At 38.2% G+C, this 19,736-nt stretch overlaps 1 protein-coding gene across 1 annotated transcript in view; it reads left to right on the top strand.

Annotated features, from left to right (window-relative positions):
- The first annotated feature begins 5,039 nt into the window (after window positions 1–5,039).
- Window positions 5,040–19,736, top strand: part of ITPRID1 (ITPR interacting domain containing 1) — an 84,224-nt gene continuing 69,527 nt past the window's right edge. Inside the window, exons 1-4 of the mRNA XM_065938480.1 lie at window positions 5,040–5,056; window positions 10,093–10,256; window positions 11,528–11,576; window positions 11,899–11,942. Coding sequence (XP_065794552.1) covers window positions 5,040–5,056; window positions 10,093–10,256; window positions 11,528–11,576; window positions 11,899–11,942 — 274 coding nt within the window. The remainder of the gene's footprint in view (window positions 5,057–10,092; window positions 10,257–11,527; window positions 11,577–11,898; window positions 11,943–19,736) is intronic.

Genomic DNA, 19,736 nt, shown 5'->3' with positions numbered 1-19,736 from the left:
GACACATCACAGCCAGAAATAGACAAAATTATATATATATATATATATATATATATATATAAAGAAAGGTAGATGGAAGGAAAGTGTGATAGAGCCCAACTAAAACTACTCTTCAGAGAAATAAACATCTGCATTGGTCAGAGAGCTCCAGAGAAATGAAATAGAAGGTAGAGAGACAGAGAGATAGACAGACAGACAGATACAGACATAGATATATGTAGAGACAGAAACATCTATATTTGCATCTATCTATCTGTCTACGAAGACATTTGTTATAAGCAATTGGCTCACACAGTAATGGAACCTAAGAAATTCCATGATCTGTTGTCTGCCAGTTGGAGAACCAGGAAAACTGGTGGTGAGGTTCCAACCAGAGTCAGAAGCTCGTAATGCAAGAGTGCCAATGGTGTAGATCCCAGCTTCAGAGCAGGAGTAGACTCAAGTCCCAGCTCAATAAATCAGGAAGAGAGAAAGAATTTTTCCTTTACCTTTTCTAAACTCATCCACAGTGGGGAGAACAATCTGCATTTCTCAGTCTACTGAGTCCAATGCTAATAGTCTCTTCTGGAAACACTCTCGCAGACACACCTAGAAATAATAATTAGCCAGATATTTGGGCATCTTGTGGCCCAGTGAAGACAACACATAAAATTAATCATCACAGCATCAGATAAGACAACACAAGATTTCAGTAAGTTAACATTGAAGAATATCTGCTTAATTGTTGCAAAGGCACAAGGTAATTGCCCTTTGGTAAAATGTATGCTATTATTATTCACGTGTATTTTAAACCACTTGACTGGAATGCTTGCCTACCATTATCCCATCTTCAAGAGCCAGAGTTAATACTTTTGCTTCAAAGAAGCCTTTTCTTATGCCCCTAAAAGAACATTTTCCTCTTTTAATTTTTGTGAACAGCTGTATTGTACTTCTTTTAAAATGAATATTCTGCTTAATGATATTTAGTTAATAAAGACTATGTCTTATACTATAAGCTCCTCAAAGTTTCTTTGTACACAGTAGATAGTAAAACATTAAATTGAATTAACAGATGTCATTATTGAATTTAACTTACAGTTCATTTATATCATGTGCTTTTATGAGCAACTACTAGTGTATATTACCTTGCCTGAAATGATGGAGACTACAAAGATGATTAAGTCACAATTCCCACAATTTTGAACAAAGACAGAGTCCAGGGTCAAGTATTAATTCATTCATTAAGTGCTTATTGCTCATCACCTCTTATCCATGCTCTAGACTAAGTATCAGGGATACAAAAATGGGTAAGTCATGGTCTTTGTTTCCCAGAAGTCCATTTATCTGAGTGGGAAAGGCAGAAATGTAGATAAACTGCTTAAGTATGAAGAGTGCTACAATAAGGAGTTACACACGTCGGTGCGAGTTTCAGAAGCAGGCTGGGTTGGGAGTGGAGAGCGATATGAGAAAAAGTTCTACACAATGAGTTCTGTTTGAACTCAATGAGATGGTATCCATTAAAGAGAAGGGGCAGAACTGTAGAAGGATCTGCACCCAGTGGGAACAGAGACAAGGACACATTTGAGAATAGCAAGTAATTCTGTGCAACCAGAATATAATGAACATGAAGGAACCTAGATTGCAATGGTGTTGGAATGGAAGACCCGAGGTAGAGCATCGATGCCCTACATCCTTTCATTCTCCCTCCCTAGGATGAGGCAAAGCAAATGTTGAGAAGACAAGAATAGAAACGATGACAAAAGAGGGAATCACTGAGAAATAAAGACCTCTTTGAAGTTGAAAAGGGATTGGCATGGACAGAGCTAGCTGTAGGTGAATGACTTGACCCAACCCTACCAGCCTCAAAGTCATTTCAGGTTTCTGGGAAGTTGTGTATATGGTTCTTGAAATAATAATCTTTTAATTATTTTCCCCAACAAAAGAGGAAAACTCCAAGTCCAAGAGAACTGACTTTGGGTTCCAACTTGGGCACAATTGCCTTGTCTTTAAATCCAGCTTGCTCCTAAATGGCAGGAGTGAACACCCTTCACATATTTCATGGTGGGAGGAAACCACCCACAGAACAAGTCATCCACAGACTGCTTGTTCCTCCCAACAGAGTGTTGACGGAACACTCTATTCCCCAGGCTCTGCCTCTACTTCACTGAATCATTTGAAATCTTTACAAGTGTTTGCGGGACTTTAATACTTGGATAGGGATGAAGAGCAGAAGGGCATTCCTGGCTTGGGTTTGTTGTTTGAGTTTTTGAGTGGTCTTTCAAACTTATGAGTAACAGGAACAATGTTTTATTCTTCTCACTTTTATAGTTGTGATCAATATAACTTTAAAATATTTTAAAAATGTGAGCTCCATTGGTCAAATATCAGTCTATGCAGAGGCTAGAAGCTGAATAATCAACTTAGGAAATTATCTCATCTCATCCAATTCTCTCATATTATTCAAGACAAAATTACATTCCAAGAAAACTTGAAACTACATGTCCAATATTATATACAAATTAACTATCTGTTGATTAATTATAATTTTTATGTTCCTGGTGATGAATCAATATCTTTCATCTGCTTGTTAGCTGTTGGAAGGCTCATAAGAGAATGTTAAAAAAAGGTATCTACTCAGATAGTTTTGGTCAAAATGGCAGAAAGGGGCATCAAGTGATGACAGAAAATTCTGCTTCAAAATGGTGATGTTATATGTATGTATGTGTGTATATGTGCATATGCTGAAGTAGGAAATGGCAACTCACTCTAGTATTCTTGCCTGGAAAACCCATGGACAGAGGAGCCTGGTGGGCTACACTCCATGGGGTCACAAAAGAGTCAGACATGACTGATCATGCATGCACATGCACATATGTATGTGCATGAATACACATACAAAACTTTATCACTTTTAAAATTCAGATCCATAATGCACTATTCCCTGATTATGTATCCCTATTTCTGATAAGTTGTTTAACTGCTAAACCATTCTTAATGATTTCATAACCAGATTTTCTTTGATATTGTCAGTGCCTTGTTGGCAGTCATTCAATCATTCATTCAACAAACATACATTGAGTATCTTTTTCATTTCATCTGGAGAGAGGGCAAGTCTTCCTGGAGCCCATGGCTCTATGTAGACTTCTCTTAAATCCTGCTACTAGCGAAGGCATTACATATGGAGAATGGAGGAGAGCAAGGCAAGCTTGAGAGCCTATGAATGCTTGAACAGAGGCTGTAGTAACAAGGATCCATAGAGAGGCAGAGATCATGAGATCTCTTGTGAACCCAGAGTACCTTGTGGCTGTTCTTTCATTATGAAGTTTTCTTCTTGACCACAAGGCTTATTCAGAAGTGGTGGCCAAGGCTAGAGCAACAGCCTATAATTATAACCTTGAAATTAAATTCATAGTTAAAGGAATTTCCAAACTCTGATATGAGCCTCTAACTAATCTCAGGGAAGTTTTCATACTCATGGTCACATAATTATGTTATCCTCATACTCGTCAAATACATCTTCTTCTCAACTATCCAAACTAAATAATTTCAAGATGACATGCGTTATCTACAAACTAAGGGTGTCAAATTTATATCCTATGAGAAAAACTACTGCATTGATTGGTGATTCATCTTCTTGACAGTTCTTGCCAGAACAATGAGAGGCAATATAGAAAAGAGAAGGAAAAAAAAACCTGACCAATATGGAAAATTATTATTCTGTATACATTTTTCATTAAATTTTCCCAACAACCCTATGAAGTTATTATTTCACACTCATTACAAAGATGAGGAAATAGATTATCAGAAGAATTTGAGAATTTCCCCTAGGAAATGTCAGAAAAACAGCAGAGCTGATTAAAATTTGGAGTTATCTGACCTGAAGGCATTTGTTCTTTTAACCACATAGAATGTGAACTGAGAATGCTGGCTACACCAAAAATGCTGGCTACACCAACTGCATGTTCCTTTCCCAAATAACCAAGCAACAGGTAATAGTTAAAAGATTATTTACTCTGGGTAAAGTGCTGTGCTGGGATCTCTGAGGAATACAGAGATTTAAAAAAAGAAAAAGAAAACACAGTCCTTATTCCCCAGTATGAACAACCAGTTTGATCAGGCAAGATATTTGCATAGAGGTGCACAAGTTAAGTAACTTCAGAGGACAAGAATGTAATCATTATTGCTGCTCTGAGTATCAAATTATCTTATTTCACTGTGTGCTGAAGGCTTCACAGTGAAAACAGCCTGTATGTTTACATTTGCTCAAGTGAAAGAAAATGTGATGTAAAACAACTGTATTAATAACAAAGCCACATTTTTCTCATTTTAACCAGTTAAAAAATTTTGAAATCTTGATAACATTTCAGCACATTTCTTTTTGTCTCTTCAATTTCATTTTTTGTTTGTTTGTTTTATTTTGCTTTGTTCTTGCAAAATAGACTTCTTGATGCATATATAGCATCCTCTTGTTTGTGTGTTGTTAAATTTGATAATATTAGGAATTTCCTGTGTTATACACATACAGATTAATGATATAGTAATCAGAATACAAAGCTTCCCTGTGGCTCAGCAGTAAAGAATCTGCCTGCCAATGCAGGAGATGTAGGCTTGATCACTGGATCAGGAAGACGACCTGGAGAAGGAAATAACAACCCACTCCAGTATTATTGAGGCTTCCCTTGTAGCTCAGTTTATAAAGAATCTGCCTGCAATGCAGGAGATCCGGGTTCAATCCCTGGGTCAAGAAGAACCCCTGGAGAAGGAAATGGCAACCCATGCCAGTATTCTTGCCTGAAGAATTCCATGGACAGAGGAGCCTGACGGGCTACTGTCCATGGGGTCACAAGAGTTGGACATGTCTTAACTACTAAACCAATACTCTTAGTTGGGAAATCCCATGGACAGAGGAGCCTAGCAAGTTACCCCCCCCCCCATGGGGTCACAAAAGAGTGAGAGGACCTGGTGACTAAACAACAACAACAAGAACAACAGTGATCAGAAGATAAGGAGTCTGAAGAGAGAGAAGTATCTCTCAAACACAAAAGACAAAGCAATCCAGAATGAGAATTCACTTTGGGTAAGTCAGAATTGGCAAGACCTAGGTTCCAAGTGGTCCTGGGGACACAGGGTTTACTAGGGGAGTCAGCAGAGGCCACATGCCATAACTCTGCCCTGTCAGTCCACTGGACTATTTGAGCGGGCCACTTGATCTGTGGGGCTTCCTGGGTGGCTCAGCAGTAAAGAATCTGCCTGCAACGCAGAAGGCACAGATTCCATCCCTGGGTAGGGAAGACCCACCGGAGGAGGAAATGGCAAGCTACTCCAGCATTCTTGCCTGGGAAATCCCATGGACAGAGGAGCCTGGTAGGTTACAGTCCATGGGGTCACAAAGGTTTGGACACGGCTGAAGCAAATAAGCACCATGGTGCCTGATCTGTGTCCTTTTCCAAGAGACTGCCCGGGGGGTCAAGCCAGAGAAAGATGCCATAGCAAGGTCATTCAAGCATCAGAGAATACATTTCCAGAAGCAGATTTGTTTACTAACTGGGAAGGCATCCACTAAAACAGAGGGAACAAAAGAATTTTTCTTTACAAATCAGTCCCTGACCCTTGTTTTTAGCAAGGGTTCCCACTTTTCTTGGCAAGCTTTTTCCTACTCTAAGGCCAAGTACAACTGAGCTGGCAGGGAGCATATCCTCACTGGCTGTGCAAGGCTGGTGGCTGAGGTCATACATGTCATTGTAGAAAGGAAATTAGGGGGTGTATGTATAAAGCAACACCTTGATCTAAAGTTTTGATGATTTTTACAGTATTAGATTTGAAAAAGTAGTCAATAGGTGAAAATTCCACTGTATAGGACAGAAGCAGCAACTTGAGATCAGAGCTGCTTAACACCTCCTGTTGCCACTACAAAGCAAAATCTTTTTGCTACACAGAAACTGACTTTCAGCTAGGTCAATGAAGGAGCAAGATTACTTGGGGAATCTTACTGTTTTGTCATACATTATTCTTTTCTTCAAACCCTGATCCTTTACTGAGTCTGATATTCCATGAATGTTGTTGAACATGATTTGGGGGGTTTCCTCCTTGTGAGATTTTGCAGTGTCAAAGTTGATGCTTTTATTATTTTTCACACATACAAAATGCAAGGCATTGCCAGAGAGAACTTTTTTACTCAAAAGTCAAATAACTAAAATTAAATGTAGTTTCTAAATTTTATTTTGCCATATTATGGGTTCTAGCATATGAAATAATTCTATAGAGTTTAGAAATATAATCACCTCTGTAAAATTTCTCTTATGTTATCATTGAAATTTTTGTAAATGTTTATTTACTCCCAGAGGACATTCCTAAAGTTAACTTTCTAAAATTAGCTGGCTAAAAGGCCCACCATTAATATAGATATTAACTGTCCACCCTCTGCCTTTATTTTTAATTAATTGAGATTTCTTAATCATTGCTTTTTAAACATAAAGTTAGCAGTCATCCCAAATTATTTTTGCAGTTATTTATTATTGCAACAATAATTGTATATTTTTACAAGTGAACAATAGAATCTTAGTATATAAAGCATGTAAGAAGACTCTTATTGCCAGTTACTCATAGAATGCTCATCTATAATTAAATAAAAATATTCAAATGTTCATAATAATCTGAACAACTTGACTTATTAACACACTGATTAGGAATGATTGTCTCCATGTAATATTATCAGTGATTGTGCAGAAGTTTAGGGATTTAAGACATGATGCTGAAGTAGGTATTTGACTATTCAGTCATTTCTTTAAACTTGAAGAATAAACTAACACAATTTCAGGTAGATGCCTGGAAAGAATTTAGTCAAGTTTAATGGTTTTGTACTCTGGCCTTGTTACTTTAATTTTTTAACATTTTGTTTTGCATTAGGATATAGCCAATTAATAATGTTGTGATAATTTAAGGTGAACAGCTCAGGGGTTCAGCCATACATATACATGTCTCCATTGTCCCCTAAACTCCCCTCCCTTCAGGCTGCCACATAACATTGAACAGAGGTCCATATGCTATACAGTAGATCTCTGTTGGTTATCCATTTTAGATATAGCAGTGTGTACATGTCCACCCCAAACTCCCTAACTATCCCTTTACCCCATCCTTCCTCATCCCCAGCAACTATAAGTTCATCCTCTAAGTCAATGAATCTTTTTCTGTTTTGTAAGGAATTTCATTTGTATCATTTTTTGTTTCCACATATAAGGGATGTCTGTTATGTTTCTCCTTCTCTCTCTGACTTTCTTCAATCAGTATGACATGGAGTGAAGGTCCATTCATGCTGCTGCTAATGACATTGTTTCATTCTTTTTAATGACTGAGTAATATTCCATTGTATACACTTACCATGTCTTCTTTATCCACTCCGCTGTCAATGGACATTTTGGCTGCTTTTATGCCTTGGCTATTGCAAACAGTGCTGTAATGAACACTAGGGTGTAGGTATACTTTTGGATCATGTTCTTTTGCAGACATATGCCCAGGAGTGGGATTACAGCTATCATATGATAGCTCTATTTTTAGTTTTTAAAGGATCTTCCATACTGTTCTCCATAGTGGCTGTACCAATTTGCATTCTCATCAAAAAGTGTAAAAGGATTCCCTTCTCTTCACATCCTCTCTAGCATTTATTGTTTGTGGAATTCTTTTATGATAGCCATTCTGGCTGGTGTGAGGCTATCTCTCATTGTAGTTTTGATTTGCTTTTCTCTAATAATTGACAATGCCTAACGTCTTCCCATGTGCCCATTCACCATCTGTATATCTTATTTGGAGAAATGTCTATTTAGATTTTCTGCCCACTTTTTTGAGTGGGTTGTTTGTTTTGATGCTGTTATAAACAGCGTCATGAGCTGTTTGTAAATTTTGGAGACTAATCCCTTATCAGTCAGGGCTTCCCAGGCAGTGCTAGTGGCAAAGAACCTGCGTGCAAATGCAGGAGACATAAGTGACACAGGTCCTATCCCTGGGTGGAAGATCCCCTGTAGAAGGAAATGGCAACCCACTCCAGGATTCTTGCCTGGAGAATCCCACGGACAAGAGCCTGGCGGGCTGCAGTCCATAGAGTCACAGAGAGTCGGACACTACTGAAGTGACTTAGCACAGCACAGCCCAGCACCCTTATTGGTCACATCATTTGCAAATATTTTCTCCAAACCTGCGGGTTGTCTTTTTGTTTTGTTTATTGTTTCCTTTCCTGTGCAAAAGCTTTTGAGTTTAAGTAGGTCCCATGTGTTTATTTTTGTTTTTATTTCCATATTCTGGGATACAGATTGAAAAAGATACTGCTGTGATTTATGCCAGAAAGTGTTCTACCTATGTTTTTATCCAAGAGTTCTATAGTCTCCAGTCTCACATTTAGGGCTTTACTCCATTTGAACTTATTTTTGTGTATGGAGTTAAAGAATGATCTAATTTCATGTTTTTTTACATATAACTGTCCAGTTTTCCCAGCACCATTTGTAGAAGAGACTGTCTTTCCAACAATGTGTAGTCTTGCCTGCTTTGTCATATATTAATTGACCAGAGGTTCATGGGCTTATTTCTGGGTGTTCTATCTTGCTCCCTTAATCTATGTTTCTATTTTTGTGCCAGAACTATACTGTTTTGATGATAGTAGGTTTGTAGAGAAGTCTGAAGTCAAGGAGCCTGATTCCTCCAGTTCTGTTTTTCTTTCTTGAGATTGTGTTGGCTATTCGGGGTCTTTTGTGTCTCTCTACAAATCTTGAGATTTTTTGGTTCTAGTCCTGTGAAAAATGCCATTGGTAATTTGATAGGAGTTGCATTGAATCTGTACATTGCCTTGGGTAGGATAGTCATTTTGATAATATTGATTCTTCTAATGCACAAACATGGTATATCTTTCCATCTGTTTATGTCTTCTTTGATTTCTTTCATCAGCATCTTATAGTTTTCAGAGTACAGGTCTTTTGCCACCTTAGGTAGGTTTATTCTTAGGTACTTTATTCTTTTTGAGGTAATGGTAAATGGAATTATTCTTGAATTTCACTTTCTGATCTTTTGTTGTTAGTATATAGAAATACAAAAGGTTTCTGTGTATTAATTTTATAACCTGCAACTTTACCAAATTCATTGATGAGTTCTAGCAGTTTTCTGGTAGCATTTTTAGGATCTTCCATATGTGGTATCTTATAATCTACAAACAGTGACAGTTTAACTTCTTCTTTTCCAATTTGGATTCCTCTTACTTCTTTTTCTTCTCTGATTGCTGCACTTGCTGTTTTAATTTTGTACATATTTATTTAGCACCTACTATCTGCTGATAATTCAAATATTGACAACCAGCTAGTAAAGAAGGAGGCCCTTGTTCTCAATGGTCTGATGGTATGAAGATTTTAAACAATTTACACAACTGTCCTAGGCTTCTGTCTCTTTTCTTACTCTGTCTCCTTTCTTATGATAGGAGATATTAATAAAGGTCATGATGATATTAATAAAGGCCAAATGAGGTGATGGGGACAGGCTATATTTCTTGTATCATGTGCAAATACATTTATTAATATCCCAATTGTCTCAACCATCCTTTAGGGCAGATGAGCATGAATCTGCATGCTCAGTTGTGTCTGACTTTTTGCAGCTCTATGGACTGTATCCCACCAGGCTCCTCTGTCCATAGGATTCTTCAGGCAAGAATAATGGAGTGGGTTGCCATGCCCTCCTCCAGAGGATCTTCATGACCTAGGGGTTGAACCTGTGTCTCCTGTATTGCAGGCAGATTCTTAACCACTTGAGCCATTGGGGAAGCCACACATACAGTTTAATAGTCATGGGAACATGTTTGGAGTCCAAAACCTGGGTTTGAATCCTGTTTGTTGTGTGACTTTGGGTATGCAACTTAACCCCACTGCTCTTAAATTTACTACAAAATTGTGACAATTAGATTATTTCTTTCAGGGAACTTGCTTGGATAAATGAGCCAGGCTCCCAGAAATTGTGGAGCTGGATCCATTCACTGGACTGTGAGCCCTCTGGTCCTCTCCCTCTTACTGAAAGAAGACTGGAAGCTGAACTTATTGCGTCTAATTTGTTTGTGTGTGTGTGTTTTTTTTTTTTTTTAATTAGCATACTGAATTACTCTCTTATAATGGAGGAGAAGTCACAAGGAGGCCAGGAAAAGAGCAGGAGAGACATATTGAAATCTACCAAGCAGGCATGGGCTCCCCTGGATGAGCAACTGCCCCCTGGCTCTGAGGAGGAGGACCACAGTCTCAACACTCCCATGCTGGGTGAGAACAGGCCATCAGGGCTATTTGAAACCAACCTACTGTGAGTGGTGAATGATGTGGAGCTTTGGGCTGGGGACAAATGATTTTGGAACAAGGGCTTGCTGTGAAGATGCCACGTATTGCTGGTATGACAACCAAAAACTTTTATGAAATGGGCACATCTGACTTCACCTACAGACACTTAAAATAAAAACCTTCTTAATGGAAACAAACCAACTAAAGAATGAATCCTGCTTCCTTTCCACTCCAATGTCCCCTCATTCTAAGTCTCCTAGGACCCCAAAACTGTGGAGTTCATGTCAGTGATATGAGGCTTCTTGCAGGACATCAATCATCTTATTGAAAGGCTCTTATTTGCAGGTCTTTGCACAAGATGTTGCTACTAATTTTAATTGTTTAAAGAGTAATAAGTAAGGAAACATTTGTCTTTTCACTATGATTTCTTATTTGCTTGTTTGTGATGTTACTATTTCATGGCTTTTCTTCCTTGCCACCACCAATTTATTCTATCCCTTCACAGTAACCCAGTTGAAGACTAAGCACCTCCCATGTCCTTTTGGCCTTTTTGGTTCACCAGACACCTTGTGAGGGAGTAATTCGGGTATCTTACTGCTTCTTAGGATAAAGTCAGAGAAAATAAACCCAGAGTAACTTGTAACCAACCGGAAAGGAAGCAAATATTTACAGGAAAAACTGCTTTTATAGCCTTTCCTTTTTGCCTCTTGACTAGTTTGTTGAGCCAGTGACAAAGATCCACCTTAAAAGACTGGTGCTTTTATAACACAGGGTGCCTTTGGCAATTCTGGGACTGTAGTGCAATTTGCCCTAGAATGAATGCAAATTTACTTTCTAACCTGGCAGAGAACTCCTTGCAAATAAACATCACTGGCTAGCTGCCTTAGGTAAATGTGATTCAGTAAGGAGAGTCTCCACGTGATTTATACTCAACAAGGAAAGGCAAAAATCTCCCATGCTTTTTCAGCCTTTGTATCATACCAGGTAATTTAAAAATTATTCTAACATCTCTTGCTCTTTTTTTCCTTTTAACATTTTCTTTCTCTTTAAGTTATAGTCTTTTGGCAAGTTTATACTTTATTCTCAGGAAAAGCCAATTATGGAAAACAGGAAGTTTTGCCTTGGGGGAAAAATGACTCTGCTTATAGAAACATGTGATTAAATACTAGGAAATGGACCTATTGTGTAGTGGCTAAATAATGGGGTGATATCTCTTCACCTGGTTATACTTTGACTGCTTTGTTTCTCATTTGCAGAAGATTCCAAACAAGAAATTATTCAGCAGTGGCTGGACTCTGGATTCTTGTAAGTGTTTCTTTATGTCCTTGCACATCTTTCTTGCAAAGATCCATGAAAACATGTGGGTAACCCTTCTGGGACAAGGTGTGACATGTAGGAATTTCCATTTTAACTGGGTGTTTGAAGGACTAATCTTTTATTGCAAAGGTTATATATCACTTAAAAGTACAAAATAGAATAATACTATTTCAGTCCCCTAGCTGTTCATTGATTTCTTCAAGTCCTCTTGTCATAAAGCTTAGCTCTTCATTTACTCTGGTCTGTTTAATTAAAAAGTAATTTAGCATAATTTCGTTGTTTGACTCACAATACTTTTGTTTCTTTATAGTGTCTCTGTAAATGAAAATTTTCAGCCAGTCGTCGACCACATTGGTAAGACAAGAGAACCCAGAAGCAGTTATGCTTTGTGTACCTGAGTAGATGTATTAAAATGTTTGTTTGACTAAATCTTTTAAAAATGAGAACTACCAGAGGTTCCTAGAAATGAAACAGATCTTGGAAACCATTCAGCTCAATCACTTTGTGTAATAGGTAAGACAAGTTCAGAAAGGATAGGTGTTATCAAGCAGCAGATCGGGGGCTGGAAACCAGAACCCTTGCCCATATTGTTAGCTCAGACTCTTAACAGAAAACTTGCTGGGTCTGTAAAGACATTTTGCAAGGATGTGATTATGGAAATGAAACTGCTAAATATTTCCTTACACTGTATTGCATTTTTATTTCTAAATCTAGTTTCTACCCTTCAGTCTTAAAATTATATCTTCTCTTTCTAATGATGCATTTGTTCTCAAAAACAACAAATGACTGAATTCTAGAGCAAACAGTGCACATATCAAGTATGTATTTCCGAGGCAGAAAATGTGGCACACTTGTTACATTGAGATTTGATAAGAACATTATAAGAAGAAAAAGAAATTTATCTACAAGTCTCACAGTTTCCATCTTCACTAAATCAAATATGGTATTTCCTAGAATGTAAGACTCCTCAATTGTAAAATGCACCCACATTTTAAGTACTACTCAGATAAGAAAACAAAACAACCGTCCATGTCGATTATAATTAGGCATTATAATAGGCCACACTGACTACCAGACACATCCTGATTTCATAGTTGTTAAAATGTGAAAAAAAAGTGTGCTTTAAAATTGATGAAATGCCCTAAATAACGTATGTAAAAATGACATAAAACAAAAATTTAATGATTAGAGGGAAAATTATTAGTCTAATTGTTACTTACTTGGCTGGTTTTAATTATTTCACTTTCTTCACTGCCATTTAAATTAATATTGACCATTTGCTACAAGCCAGTTTAAATTTCAGAATTTTTACTTTAAAATTTAGGTATATCATTAAAATTTCTTCCTTCTCCAAGCTTATTTTTTTTTAATATGAAAGTTTCATGATGCCAAAATCTCTAAAGATGCTTGCCAATAAGTTGAATTTAAGTACCTTTGTTATTGATAGTTCATTCTCAAGAAAAGACAAGAAGTTAAGAAATATAGCCAGCATTTCAGATCCCTCTGATATTTCATCTTTCCCAGTTTTTAGTGGGAGGTCTGGCAACCAGTTCTGGGGTTGTCAGTAACTGTATTAGAAGCTTCACTTCCCAGGAATTAAGACAAAACATGGCCCTTCCTCCTCTGAATCAAGTCAATGAAATAAAGGCATGAAGTGAAGACCTGGAGGAAAGAAGGGGTAACAAAATGACTCTCAGATCAGACACACACAGTTTCTATTTCCCGGGGTCTTTATCTTTAGTGAGGTTTTTAATAATAATGGAACAGCTTCTTACAAGTTTAACTGAGCCATCACTTTTACAAGGCCCTTCCTCATCTATCATATTTTAAGCTCAGTAACCTAGCAAGGCTGGTGTTCATCTACGTTTCACAGGTGAAGAATCTGAGTGGTCAAGTGCCACAGTTTTTAGTCACAGCTGGTTAGAGGTGGGCAGAGGAGCCTGCAGGCAGGCAACCCCTCAGCCCCTCTGTGTGCTGGTTCTGCCACAAAGAGCTCAAGGCATCCCAAGTCTAGGGAAGCCAAACACAGCACCAGGAAGTGGAAACTACAACAGTAGTAGTAGAAACTGGAGACCTGAAGGTCATGAAGAGTGTTTCAGAGAGAAAACTATGGTGAAACCAAAAGGAACTGAAGTAGAGAAAAGAAAGGAGTCTCTGCTGGAGCAGAAATCCTGAAAAAACTCCCATAATCCCACTATGATGTAGAGTGGTGCGTTCATTCTTAGGGCAGCCCTGAACAATTACCACAGAATTGGTGGCTTAAAAACAGAAATTCATTCTCTCACAGTTATGAAGGCTGAAGGTCTGAAATAAAGTGTCAGCAAGGTTATTCTCTCTCTGAAGGCTCTAGGGAAGAGGCCTATCCAGTCTCTTTCTCGTGGGTCCCATCAACCTAGGCATCCCTTTCATCCTTGCATCCTCCGCCTCTGTCTTCACACGGCTGACTTTCCCCACTGAGTCGTCTCCTCTTCTCTTAAGGACACCAGTCATTGGATTTAGGGTTTAAGCCTCATCTTTACCCAGTATGACCTTACCTTTACTAATTATATCTGCAGAGACCCTGTTTCTAGATAAAGGATATCTTCTGAAGTGAAATTTCAAATACTGAAGTGAAATTTGGGTGGATACTATTCAACCAACTACGAGTAGAAATCATTCTGCTGTTTGCTTCTCTCAGTGATAATTCTAAGGCTTTCTTCATTAAAGTAGCAACAACATCCAAGCACCTTCTTATCTTTTAGGTGACCCCGTACCTCCCATGGAAAGCATTCCATGGGCCTCAGATAAAATGAAGAAGTGGAATAAGGTTTCAGTGGCCCTGTTGCTGATTTCCTCCTCTGTCTTGAGATGGCCAAGGTCAGGTCTTGGCTTCTTATGTTGATTCTTTGGTTTTCATGATGTTCTGTGGCTCCCTAAATTCTAATTTTTATTCAGCTGGAATCTGGTTGGCCCATCTTGTTCACCACCATTATGCTAGGTAAAGCCCCCTTACCCTTGGCAGTTCAGTGTCTTCAGTAAAACTCGGAGAGGAAAGAAATTAGTACATGTCAAGAGCACACAGGCTAGGTACTCTATATGCATATTATTTCATTTACCAGAACCATCTTCTGAGGTGGATATCACCATTATTAACTTTTGCAAAGAGATAAATGAAGCTTAGGAAGGTTAAGTAACTTGCTCAAAGTAACCAGTCAGGAGGAAAGTGAGTTGAGATTTGAACATGGGTCTGTCTGACTGTGTAGCCACATTGGCTCTCTAGACTACAGTATGAATTACACTCCATGTTATGCATGGATGCCCCTGGGAGTATCCTGGGAGGAGAGCTCTGCCTCAACATCCCTGCTGCAAAAGTCAAAGCATGAGCAGAGGGGGTCAGCTCCCTGGCAACCACTTCCCCTTCCAGCTCTTCTGACTCTTGTACCAGCTTTCAGAGCCACAACTCAGTTCTCTTGAATTTAATTTTTTTTAAAGTGGGACAATGCTAATTTTTAAGTGTCAATCAAGTATCTGCAGAAATACAAAATGGTCACATCTGGATCTTAAAATTAAAATAAAAAAGATGCATCAAAGAATTTTCTGGCAAGTCATAAGTCATTCTTCCTTAACTCTAGAAATTTTAAATCATAAGAAACTAAGCTCTTAGAAAATTGACATGACTAAGGAACTAATGCTTAATAGTTGGGAAATTCTTTTTTTTCCTGAGGCTCACTAGGTTTCTGATCTCTATACATTTCAGTCTCAAAAGTGATAATAATGCTGATTATTATGAGTAATAATTATCATATATCGAGTGCTTATTGCATATTTGAAAACTATTGTGACATACTCCTCAAACAAGGTGATTGATTAATTTCATTAAATACTGAAGAAACAGACACTCAGTAAAGTTGAGAGATTTTCCCAAAACCACTTAAAGCCAAAGAGGTGGAAACGTGATTTGAACTCAAGTCTGTTTGATTTCGAAGTTTATGCTCTTCTTACCAGAAACCAGTATACTGCATACTGGTATAAATCTATGGCCATTAATTTTCTCCCTAGACTTTCCTTATTTCTGTGAACCAAGCTTGGATAGCAAAAAGGGACACTTCCTAAATTTAGGATTTTTTTATACTGATAAAGCCTTATTTCATTTACACTTGAGGTACATACAGATTTTTTAATTATTAATTTAAAAAAAATATAGAGGAAGATGTAAAAAGGTACTCTGAATTAATCTATAAATAACTCCTATAACTTAAATTTGCCTCAGGTTTCTTCAGCCTGTGGGTAAACATCACATTACAATGAAATTAGTACACCAATTCTGAGAGATCATTGCCTTTATCTTGGTGTCACAGGGTCCCTTGTAAAGTATCCCCTGTAAATATTAGTATTTCTGGAAGTCAACAGAAGATGCCTCACATATTTTTATGAAAGAGTTGACTTCCACTGTCACTGCTGCTACTCTAACAGAATTTCCTGGGTGTCAACATATGGACAATTCATGTCTCATCACTTCCTGAGTGTCTTTCTTCTTGTGTTCCTCTGGTGTTCCAATTCTTACAGAATTTATGGAGACAGTCTTTTCTATTACACTGCATGTGCTGACCTAGGTAGCATTACTAATGTTCTGGGTCACACAAAACTCATGATGGGAATCAACTTTCAGCTTCTTCCTACAACCCGTATCTTTCTTTGAGTCTTAGACTTAGTCTGGAGACTAGAGAACAAATATGCTATCAACTCCATTTCCATGGCCTTAAGCACACAAAACTTCTGATAGATTCCCTTTTATTCCATTCTCCAGTTATTTAACAAATATGCATAGACTGCCTCCTACAAACTGGATACTTCATTAATATTGGAGATGCTGAAGAAAGAAGATGCAGTGGAGATAGATACAATAAACAAATAAATATATAATATGCCGGGAGTATAGACAGTGAGGTTAAATGTCTGATAAAGTACCTTTGAGCAGTTACCTGAACAAAGTGAAGGGGTGTGACATTTGCTTATTTGTAGGATGAACTGTTCAAGGCACATGAGACAGAATGTGCAAAGGCCCTGGGATGAGAATGTGCTCTCTGTATTCTAAGAATAGCAAGGAGGCCTAAAAGGTTGCAGCTAAGTAAGCAAGGAATACAACAAAGTGCTATGAGTTAAGAAGTATGCAGAGGTCACATAATTTAGGGCTATATCCCTGTAAAAATCTTCCTTTTTCTCAGAGGGAAAATGTTTTATACAAAAACATTTGTATAATTAATGTTTTATACAAAGTAGTGACATAACCTTGGTTCTTTTTAACAGGACAACTGTAGTGGCTACTTGGAAAATAAATTCTGTTGGAGAAAAGGTGAAACCAGGGAGTCCCGTTAGAAGGCTAAGGAAATAACTTATGGAAAAGAGGATGAGGGCATAGACCAGGGCAATAGCAAATGTTGCAGAGAGTAGTGTTAGATTCTGGATATATTTGGAATATAGGTAGGATAGGATATGCTTGTGGATGTAGAATATAAAAGAGAGGAAGAAAAGCCAAGGATGACCGCAGTGAATTTTGCCCAAGCATTTGGACAGGGTGCATCGTCATTTATTGGAATGGGAAGAACATAGAAGAATCAGGCTTGAGGTAAGAGATGCAATTTTAGGCATGCTATGATTCAAATACCTAATAGAAACCCAAAGAGATACTAACAAATAGGGATACATTAGTACAAATTGGAAATACAAATCTCGAGTTCAGGGGGAAAGTCCAGGAATTAATAGATAACTGTTTGGGTCTAGATGGCATATAGATGATGATAACCCAAAAGTTCAAATAAGGTCACCAAGCAAGTGCATAGAGACAGAGAAGAAGCCTGAGAGATACGGAAAAACCAGCAAGGGAGGAAGATGAGGAGAAGGTCATGAAGTAAAACAAAGAGAAAGAGAAAAGTGTCTGGAAGATGAGTAAAGTTAAGGTGTCAAGGAGGGAATGACCAGCACTGTCAACTGTAATTAACTGGTTATATATGATGAGGAATGAGAAATGGCCATTAGGTTTGGCAATTAGGTCACTGGTGACCTTGAAAAGAGCTATTTCAGAGGAATAGTTGGGGAGAAAGGCTGGTTATACTACCTTCAAGTGAAAAATTGGAAGTGGAAACAGAAAAGTATTTGGAGGAGTGATGAGGTAAAAGGGAACGGTGACTAAAATGATAGCTGGAGGAGAGGTAGAGACAGAAGAAGATATTCTTTTTCTGGGGATGAGAGCTGTTGCAGACAGGTGTGTTGGCTGATGGGAATGATCCAGTGACCAAGATGTACTGAGGTGATTGTGACACTTTCCCTGGCTTCCCAGAGCCATCAGCAGAGCCTGGATCTCCCCTCTAGGACCTTGTCTCTTGAGGCTTTGAAGTCTCTTTCATTGAAACACTGCTTACTCAGGATCACTGACTGATAGAAATCATTTAGGCTTCTCCTTTTATGAAAATTACCTTAAGGACCTTGCCCCTTCTTTCCATATGAATATCAAGAATTACAAAAAATTGGACATCTACCCATATTACTTACATCCCGAGTCTTCTCAAAGGGTGGTTTTCTACTTTCTGCCCTGTCTTCTGACAAACATTAGGGCATATTAGCGGAGTGGTCCCGCAGTCTCCTTTTTATGTATCTTCAGGGAACCATCTGATCAGGGCACATGGATAACTTACAGGAAAGAGCCTCATGGGCATCCTTCAGTTTCTTTCTCTTTTTCCTTTCTAAGAACCACCATCAGTGGACGCAGACTAACTCCTCTTGGTCACCAGCTTCACAAGCAAACAAGTCAGATTCTTGGCTTGAGCTCCATAAGGATCCACAGACCTTCCTTTAACCACAGACACAGTACAACATTCAGATCCTCTTTGGGGTCACTGGTGGTGCTACAGGAATCATGGTCATGGATGTTAAGGGTCCTCTTCTTAGGCTGCTGACTCACCCTTACTTCCAGATTCCACTGTAAAACTGTGTATAAGAAAGCTTGGAGAGAGGAGCTGATGTGTGGCAAACCCAGGGCCATACAGAGAACAAATCCGACATCAGCTCTGTCTGCCTGTGGAGCACACCATCCTGATGCTACAAGGGCAGACGCGTACACCAAAAGCATGAGCTGACATGTAGTTTTATATATCATGTTCTTGTTTAATAACACATTCACACATATCTGCGAGTGAAAAAACTAGAGCCAACTTCAACAGCACGAGACAGGTTCTGTCAAAGTTTGGCTCAGTGCCATAGATTACACGGTGGGTACTTAGTTCATTTGTCATTTTTACTATTTAGACATTTCTTCCCTGTTTCTCAGAGAGGCCCCTGAAGAGTAAACCTATCCCTTTCCAGAGGAATTTTTTAAATAATAAGAACTTGCTAACTCAAGTTCTGACTTTGTGATCTATATTATAGGAATAGGTTACAGTAAATCCAGTGAAATATAATAGATGTTCCCTTTGAAAACATTACTAGAAAATGTGTTAGGGATGAACATATTGAAAAATAATGCTTTTCAAATGAAAGCATTCAAAGCAGAGAATTGTGCAAGGTGAAGGATGCAAAGATGTAAAATATGTGACTCCTGCTCTCAAGTATGTTACTCTGACTTTTCAGGGCCATTACAGTATGAATATAACCTATACCAACTTTCTACAAGACTGTCTAGTCTTATCTCCTCTCATTACATCCCTAGTCCATTCTCTTTGTTCATCCAGTTCTTCCTGTCTTAAAGTCTTCCTTTTCTGTTTACCTCTTGTTCTTCTTTTGAGATCTTACCCAAGTCCCATGTCCTCTGTAAGGCCCTTCCTGACATCTGCCCCAAGAGACTCAAATTGTCTTCTGAATACCAGTCATACCCATCATGGATTCTATGCTTATGACACTTGGTCTGTACACCTCAAATTAGTAAGATATGATTGGTCTTATTAACAAAATTGTAAAGATCACTGAAGTAAGAATCATCTCTAACACAGCTGATTTCCCTAAACCTAGTCAACAAAAAGATATCTTAGTAAAAACTGGTCCATAATAAAGATGATTTATTCAGATTGGGAAATCTCCAAAGAAAAGGTGAGACCTGAGCTAGTCAATCCAAGAGAGGTATAGTTTTGCAAAAATAGAGAGACAAAACACGATAACGTCATTTCCTGGAACCAAAAG

Source organism: Muntiacus reevesi, chromosome 6, assembly GCF_963930625.1.
Source record: "Muntiacus reevesi chromosome 6, mMunRee1.1, whole genome shotgun sequence".
Lineage (NCBI taxonomy): Eukaryota > Metazoa > Chordata > Mammalia > Artiodactyla > Cervidae > Muntiacus > Muntiacus reevesi.
This window is presented reverse-complemented; position numbering and strand designations above follow the sequence as displayed.